Here is a 9,139-nt window from a genome sequence, read left to right on the forward strand (position 1 = left end):
ACCCCCAGACAACCACCATCTTTACTTTCCACCGGTAGGGGGGTGCCCATTAAGGAAGAGGAGGGGATGGGATGGGGGGGGGGGGGTTGGAATAACACAGTCTTTGAACCAATGTTTTCCCCCTTGCCCTAGTGAACTCTTTGTCTGGTTGCTGAACACGTTTGTGAGATCAAGGCAAAGAATCCAAACAAAACAAAAGAGTAGGCATCCCAGACTAATTACAATAGGTGCCCAGCACATTGTGGTGCCAGCAAAGCCAGAGCACGGTTTGAATCTCGCGTTCAAGCATTTGCTCTCTCTCCGTACCCCCAATAAAACATGTCTCACACATCCTCTTTGCATTTCTCCAAGCTTTCCCAAAAAACGGCCCGCTCTGTTGTCACTCCTCAGAAAAGGATGTGAGGCACGAACATACTGAAACAGGTTGACGGTGACTTGTTATTATCCTGACAATAATACATACCTGGAAATAAAACCCTCCACCCCCCCCACGCCCCCTGGCCAGTCCATTATGCAAAAGGAGCGCTTCCCAGCTGAAGGGGAAGAGCTCGCAGGAAGCGTTATTTGCGTGCACATTACAGAACCATATACCACCGCATCTGCATCCTACACAAAGCCCGAGATGGTGCAAGAAGATACACGCTGAGCTGAGCATGGCACAGACCAGCCGCGGCAACGCGGAGCCAAGCCCGCGTCCAATCAGGTCCCTGCGAGAAGGTGGACCTCGGGGTCGGCTCGGCCCGATGAGCCTTCCCTATTATGACACCGCGCTCTGCCCAACATCCACATCCCACCGGGAGCAAATCTGATTCGTGTGGTTGCTCATGCCTCAAACTGCCGAGCCCTTCCTTTCATCTGCATCCCTGCTCCTCGTCCCTTAAAAAGCCACCCCAAGGCCTGAGTGCCCCCTCTCCGGCTCGCCTACCCCCGCACGCCGCTCCACTCCTAGGGCGGGTTGGAGGCTTCTGTCTCCGACGCGCGAGCTGCAAAGGCGGAAGGCAAACGCCTCCCCGAGCTCGGGCAAGCGCCCGAGGGGCTGCGAAAAGTAAAAGCAGCAGGCAACGAGCGGGGAAATGGTCGCGGATCGGTCGGCCACGAGAGTTGAAAGCCCAGAAGCGCTCCAACTTACCCAAAATATGACATTGAAGCCAAATATGAAATATTTGATGCAACAACTGACTTCAGGACCCTTGTAGTGCTTCCCGGACATCCTCTGGGTTCATGAAGACACTTGCCCCGGCAGCCCGAGTTTGGAGCCCCGGAGCACCGTCGCTCAGAGCAGCCCCGGGGCGGGGGGGGCGGGGGACAGGGGGCCGGGGACGCGGGGCGGGGACGCAGGTCCGGGACCGGCCGACCGACCGCGGGGAGCCGCTCCCGCACCTCCAGCCCCCTGCGCGTCGAGGCCGCCGGAGCCGGGGTGGCCGCGAGCCGGCGGAGGACCGCGCGCTGCAAGCCCCGAGCCTCGCCGAAGCTGGCCCCGAGCCCAAGGCGAGAGCCCGCGTCCGTCCGCCCGGCGATTGTCCGTCCGTCGGTCTCCGAGCTTCGGGCAAACGCGGCCGCAGCAGATGCTGCTGGAGACGCTCCTCGCCCGCCCCTCGCGCGCGCCCTCCCGCCGCTCGCTCCGCCCGCCCGGCGCGCCAGTCCCCCGCCCGCCGCCCGCCCGCAGCCCCGCCCGCCGCCCGCCCGCCGCCCGCCCGCAGCTCCGCCCGCCGCCCCGGCTTCGGCGAGGCGCGCGCGCTCCCGGGCGGCCGCGGGACCACGTCGCCGCGCCGCCTCCTCCCGCCCGGTTCTCCCCGCCCCTTCCCCGACCCCCGAGCGCCGCAGCCGGCGGGGTGCGTGGGGAGGGCGGCCGGCGGAAGGCTAGGGGGCGCGCCCGGGGGCACGGGGGGCGGGAGCGGCCCGCCGGGGTGACCCGGCTTGACGCGCGGCGCGTCCGTCTCCACCGCCCGCTGCGGCAGACGGCGCCCGGGGGGACGCGGGGGAGAGGCTGGGTGAGTGCGGAGCCCGCGAGCCGCTCGCCGCTCGGACGAGCCCCCTCCTGCACCGCGGGACTGCGCTGCGGCGGAAGGCGCCGGGCCCCTGAGCCGGAGGGAAAGGGGGCGCAGACTTCGCGGGGAGCAAAGGGGTAGGGTAGGGTGTTAGGGAAGGGGGAGGAAAAAAGAGGTGGGGGTGGGGGGGCATTGGGAGGGCTGCAAAGGAACGTCTCCGGAATCCAAGTGTGGCTCCAACCCAACCCCCCCCGCCCCCACCTGCGGGAAAATACGCTTCATCCCAGAATGCGGACGAGGGAAGGAGCCCGGCCGGGATGCGATCCTCGCCCGCGGGTCTGGCGCAGCAACGCAGAGTCGGGCAGCACATGCCCCCGGAGACGGGGTAGTGCCCAAGGCCTTGACTCGTTCCTCACTCTCAGAAGCAATTCAGAAGTTCCGGGATGTCTTTTGGGAAATGCGAATTGGTATTATTGGTTATAAACCATTAAGCTTTTGACCTCTAGGGGAGGGTGGAACGAGTGGCTGGAAACTTTTGGAGCGCTCCCTGAGAGGGTGTGCCCCTGAGTTGCAAATCCAGCCTCCGCCTCGAGCATTCACAGGTGCTGGCGAGCGGGCACCGGTAGTCCACGAAAGAAGAACGAGCAGCTCAGAACTGTTTGTGACGTCTATGGGGAGGGTTTTTTGTTTTCTGGTTTTTTTCCCAGGGTTCAAAACGCTGGAAAGAGCTGAGATCAGGAAAATTTTCCAGCACCACCCGTGTAACCTGTACTGGACATAGAAATCTGCGTGTTTCCTAAGCTCCCCCAGATGATGCTCAGTACACTTATGCTTGAGAACCTTTCGCATAGGATTTCTCTGGTTAACCACCTTAGTTTTCTCAAAAATAGGCTTAGCTAGTGGACAACCTATAATCCAGCTTTGAAGGGGTGAGAAGTTACCTGTGAGAAGTAAACCACTACCCATTGGGATAGGCTTGACCTTGAGAGGGATTGAGGCTACACTGAGGTCACCAAGAACCCACAAAGGTGGGAGGGTCACGAGATCCTCTCCATTCAGTAGGACAGAACTATGATGCTGGCTAACAGTGACTTCCGCCCTCTGGATGATAGAACCCTCCCTCCCCCAAAAGTGCCCTTCACCGAGCAACCCCGGTGATTCAGCGGTTTAGCGCCGCCTTCAGCCCCGGGTGGGATCCTGCAGACCTGGGATCCAGTCCCATGTCAGGCTCCATGCAGGGTGGGTTCTCCTTCTGCCTGTGTCACTGCCTCTCTCTCTCTCTCTCTCATAAATAAATAAATAAAATCTTAAAAAAAAAAAAAAAGTGCCCTCCACCTACCCAAAGCACACAGAACACTAATCACCAATCTAATAGGCTTCAGAGGTAAGGTCTGCCTTCAACCTCAGATTCCCTACTAACAGAAAAGCACTGACAGGCTTTACCTAAACCTATTCCTGCGGTATGGTAACTCTCTATATCTAAATAGATTTCTGGATAAGTCAGAGGAAGGGTCTGTCTTAAGTGAGATGACACAGTTCAGAAGAGGACTAGAAATTAGATCCAGTTGATGACTAAGTTGATCCCTAAGCAGGATTTATCTTTGAAATAAAAATCAACAGAGAAGATAAAGTTCAGATAACTCATCAGTAATGGGGGAGGTGGGGAGGGTCTAGGTGAATTCTCATTTAATATGTCAAAAGTAAGTCCTTGGAGGAATTACGAGTTACACACAGCAACAGAAGAAAACAGTATCCGTTAAACCTCTAGCTAGAAGTATTTCTCAGTGTAGAAACAATAGAAGCAAGTGATATGGAAATGATTGACCTTACCAGTAATCAAAGAAATAGATCTTAAATCAATGATAAGGGACGCCTGGGTGGCTCAGCAGTTGAGCGTCTGCCTTTGGCTCAGGGCATGATCCTAGGGTCTGGGGTCGAGTCCCGCATTGGGCTCCTTGTGGGAGCCTGCTTCTCCCTCTGCCTGTGTCTCTGCCTCTTTCTGTGTGTGTCTGTCATGAATAAATAAAATCTTTTTTAAAAATCAATGATAAAGGCATAAAGATAATGAGCACTGGCTTCCTCATTCATTGCTGGTGACCTTACGAAGGGATACCATCCACTTGGAAAGCATTTTGGCTGTGTGTTCCAGGTCAGGGTGCGCCTACGTTTTGACTCAGCAGTCCCACTTCTGGGAACCTAGCCAAAGAAATACTCCAAAATATGGAGAAAGCTATATACTGCAATTTGTACACCATACCATTATTTATGGTATGGCCACAGCTTAAAGATCCTGGAGTAGAGACCATACCCATGTCCTTGTAGTAACCTGGACCACAATGTCACTTCAAGTTTCTCTGCTTGTAAAAAAAAAAAAAAAAAAAAAAAAAAAGTTTCTCTGCCTGTGTCATTCTTGCCTCTACCTGAAGTGCTCTCCACGCATTTGGGTTGTGAGCTGACGCCTCTTACTTAACCTGAACACTGCTTTTTTAACTGCAGTATAGTCAACATACAGTGTTATATTAGTTTCAGGTGTATAGTATAGTGATTCAACACTTCACACCTTACTTGGTGCTCATCCTGGAAGTATGCTCTTCATCCCCTTCTCCTGTTTCACCTACCCAGCGTTTTTCGGGGTTCCTTCCTTTGTTTCCTCAACATGTCCCCTAGTCTTCCATTTTGCACTTGGAAACTCCGTGTTAATTACTTGTTTCCCTGCTTGTCTCCTCCACTCTGCTGTGACTCCTGCAAGGGTGTGGCCCAACTCCTTTTAATCTTAGCAGCACTAGCGCCTTGGTAATGTGGCAGGTGCTTGATAAATATTTTTTAAACGAGTGGATGAATCATTTACTCAAACCTTTTACAGCCATTAAGGATGATAATTATAAAGAGTATGTGGCAATGTGAATACATTATAATGTTAAATTTTAAGGGCACTGGATATGGAATTATCTCAAAGTAATGTTATGTGATAAAAGAAATGTGCAAGACAGCAGGCACAGTAGGCTACTAGCTTGTAAAAAAAACATGTTGGCAAAGGAGACTGGAAGATTTGTATATACACGTATTTTCTTGATAATGGGCAGGTTATCTACAGAAGAAAATAAAAGAAAAAAAAGAAAAACTGCTAATAGAGGTTTGGGGTGGGTTTGGAGAGCACACTGGAAAAAACAAAAGATATGATAGAGAAAGAGACCTGCTTTATTTTTTGATACACTTTTGTTTTTTAAATGTGTACCATGTACATAACTGTTTTGAAAAACAAACCACTCTATGAAATTTTATGCAACTATATGAAATAAGTTGGGAGTTAATTCTCACCAAGTAATAACAGTTGTGGTTGTGGGTGATTTTGTTTTCACATTTCTGGTTTCCATTTTTTTTTAATGTGGTCATACTGCTTCTACAATTACAAAGATAAAAGTATAAATAAAGATGAGACAACTAAGTAATCCTTGTATTTATTTCATCACAACTTCTTAATATCTCAATAAATTTTTATCTATCTTAAAAGAAGGAGAATAGTTTGCTCCCTGGAGACTGCTATAGCCATCTCCCCTATAATTCTGAAGTTGAAAAATGGCTAATAAGTTTAATTACTGAAGAGTTAATCAGCCTCTCAAATGGCAGTGAGAACAGGTAAAGCATGTTCTTCTGATAGTTACACAGCTGAACAGCAAGATATGACAACAGCATTTTACCGGATTTAAGACACCAGATTTAATGGGCTTGTCTGTATCTGTTTTGCTTTTCTGCCCACCTTTCTGCCTCCTTCTTCTCTATTTTACTCTTTGCTTCTCCAGTCGTTTCTTTTCCTTCCATGCAAGCAGCGCTGCTGGTTACCTCTCCTCCCCCTTCACCTTCTTCCTCTCAGAACCGGACTAATGTTCCAGTGTCCCCCCTCTTTTAACAGCCATATACTCTGGGAAGACCAGCCCCCTCATGGGACTCCAAGGACCATCTTGACCTTCTAAGCCAAAGTTGGCTCTCGCCAAGTGCTTGGTTCAGAAATGAGCTGTGACACAATTCTGGCCAACAAGACAGGAGGAAAATCTGCTGAGGGGTTCTCACGTCTAAGAGATGGTATTTTTTTGGCCTTGGATTTCACTGTGTTTGGATACAACACCTGGATCACGTAGAGCGTGACTGTAAATAGACCACACAAGGATGGCAGAGTAAGAAAAACCGAAGAGAACCTAGGCCTTCATGACATTATTGCATCCTGACTTAAGTCTACCTCAGGACTTCCTGTCAGAGAAGACACTTGCTTGGTTAGGCACCGTGAGGGGAGTTTTCAGTTTCAGGCAGCTGAAAGTACTTTGACTTTAACACTCTCCTCTGAGCTCTTCCCATGCCCTTTGATTTTCTCCTCTTGAATCATCTCTAGCCTTTCCATGTGTCCCTCAGTAACATGCATTTTCTGTATTTCCCTCCCCTCCTCTCTCTTCTCTTCCCAACTGTTCCTGTCTCTCTTAAATAATACACGCCATACCTTCAGCTCACTGTCTGGCACCGTCAGCGTGGCTCACACCCACCCCTTTCTCAACCACAAAGCACTTCCCCACCTCCAGCCATATAAACAATACTTCACAGTGGACAGGACTGTGTGGGTCCAGCGCAGCCAGCCTGAGAATCTGTCTCACTTGAGGGGATTCAGTAACAAAAGGATCCCTTCAAGTGGCTGAAATGGCGGTGTTTTCAGGAGAGTTGGAGGGCCTGCGTTTCCAGGAGGAAGCCAAAGTCTTTCTCTCCCTCTTCTCTTTCTCTCTCTCTCTCCAAAAAGAGGAAGGAAGCATAAATTCTGAGAGAAACAGCAGCAGTCTCTGACAGCGTGGGCCCTACGACTGGTTGTGTGCTTTGTCCTCTGAAAGGCTTCCAGCCCCACCAAAGGCTTTCTACTTCTGGATTTCAAGTGAGCCTTGTCTCTGATGTTTATGAGATTTTTCTGTAGAATCCTTCCATCTCATTCCATTTTGGCTTTGGCTACTTTGAAATGGGCACCTCACATTTGCAAATCAAAGAGCCTTGATTAGATAATGGGTCATCCCACCTCAAATCCATTGGGAAATGAGGTCAACTTAAAATATTTTTTTAATTAGTGAAAACGAATAAAGGGAAAGGAGAGAAAATGAGTGAAAATATCAATGAGGGTGACAAAACATGAGAGACACCTAACTCTGGGAAATGAACAAGGGGTGGTGGAAGGGGAGGTGGGCGGGGGGTTGGGGTGACTGGGTGATAGGCACTGAGGGGGGAACTTCGTGGGATGAGCACTGGGTGTTATACTATATGTTGGCAAATTGAACTCCAATAAAAAATGTTTTTTTTTAATTTTTTTAATGATCCATAATATAAAATTAAAGTGTATCCTCATGATATTTAATGGATTAACTATTGTGCCCTCTGTTTTTAGTTGAAAAGCAAGTAAATTAGAATGTTATATTTTTCTGTGAACAATTGCACCCCCAGGACAAGTACTAGCCCCACACCCCCTCTAACCCAAACCCATGCGTACTGTACCGTTAAAGAAGATTAGCTTTCAGAATCTCAAGGAGATGGGAAAAGAAAGTACATTTGTCTCAAAAATATGATTAAATAAGTGTATGTAGAACAAAATTGTTTCACTTTCTGAAATCAATTATAACTGCTTGTACAGTAAGATTCTATCTTTTACAAAATATGACAGAACCAGCACCAATTTTATTCTACTTTCTTTTCAACATACCACCTCAATTTCCTTCTGCTTTGAAAGTAGTCGGCTAAGGATGAATCAAGGTGCCAGGCCCTTCCTTCACCTTAGCAAGTATGAGGAAGCTACCCTTTGTGATACTGAGCAGAGGAACAAAAAGATAAAAAACCACCCGGAGTTCAAGGACATAAACCCTTCAGACCTTCTGGATCCTCTTGGTTCTTCCACCCTTCCTCAGTTCCCATAGCCAGTTTCTTTCTTTCCAGTAAAAGTTCTTTTTGATTAAATTAGACCATGCTTATTTCTATGGCTTAGACCAAAAAAGCCTTAATAACACTATGAAAACTCTTAAAACTGAACTTTTCAGAGAAAAACATCAACTTCGATGTCAAAAATAACCTATTCTCATTATACAATGTCGAGAAAACACAAAAAACATTTTTTAAAGACTCACCCATGACAACATTTCCGAGGAAAACATCAGTATTTTGACATATTTTCTTCATCAATAATTATTTTTATCTGGTTTATCTCATTCAATAGAGAAAAAATGCAAACCTTTATATCTTCCACTTCCACTGCCCAAAAATAGTGCCAAGAAATCCTCTCTCAGAACAGAGGCAAGGCCATCTCAATTTCCAGGCTGTGGTTATCCATCAAGATGCTAACCTCATCGCCCCCTATCTCTAGCCCTTGAGTGTTTTCCTTTTTTACCACCTATTATTCTGTGTTTCCATTCTTATAAGGCAAACATGCCCACATGTTCCCTTACATTCCTAAGTCACTCTCAGCTCCAAAGGATCTCAAAAGGCCATTCCCATCACACAAACCAACCCCACCCTTCCACCCATCACCAGAACGAATTACTTTGCAGTTAAGCATAATTCAACTCCTTATGAAATCTGCCCCCATTTAAACGGCTAGGCATGCATATCCAGTAATTGCCCTCTTTCACCACTCAGGTTTTTTTCATTTCTAAAAACTTTGCTTCTTTTCAGTGACTCTATAATGGGTGGAACATTGAACTTCATGTTCAGAAGCAGGGAATAGATACTAGCAGATTCCCCCCAATATCTATTTAGGTTTTACTATACAGAACCAATTGATTCAACCACAAATATTTATTGAGCACATCTCCTGTTAAAGCACCTATGTTCACGGCTCCTGCCCTAAAAGTGCACCTGGAAGAAATAGACCAACAGAAGTAAGAACTCGGGTCAGAGTCAATTAAATGCCAGAACTCCAACAAAGTGCAATATGCATACAGACCATGAATACAAACCTCTTCCAGATCTATTTTTTCTTTCCCTTTTCTTTTTTGTAATAGTAGCACTAAGATAAAATTGTTAGGAACAAAAACTAGTTATGTTAATCAAGACCTGAATGTCTTCTATCTGAATCATTTATTTGAATGAGGTCACAACTATGATAGAATAAGTTTTAAAGTCATACTTAACTACATGGT

The 9,139-nt window shown here is 47.8% G+C and overlaps 1 protein-coding gene across 3 annotated transcripts in view; it reads right to left on the reverse strand.

Annotated features, from left to right (window-relative positions):
- The window catches only part of TSPAN5 (tetraspanin 5), a 171,086-nt gene extending 168,688 nt beyond the window's left edge, over nt 1-2,398 (reverse strand). The window contains exon 1 of one of the 3 annotated variants that reach the window (XM_072810546.1): nt 2,250-2,398. In XM_072810546.1, coding sequence (XP_072666647.1) covers nt 2,250-2,270 — 21 coding nt within the window. In that variant the 5' untranslated portion in view covers nt 2,271-2,398. Of the gene's footprint in view, nt 1-1,129; nt 1,570-2,249 lie in introns of those variants that run through there. The other 2 variants (XM_072810545.1, XM_072810547.1) reach the window with 2 other exon arrangements.
- Nucleotides 2,399-9,139: the final 6,741 nt, after the last annotated feature.

This window comes from Canis lupus, chromosome 33 (genome assembly GCF_048164855.1).
Source record: "Canis lupus baileyi chromosome 33, mCanLup2.hap1, whole genome shotgun sequence".
In the NCBI taxonomy this organism is placed as follows: Eukaryota; Metazoa; Chordata; class Mammalia; order Carnivora; family Canidae; genus Canis; species Canis lupus.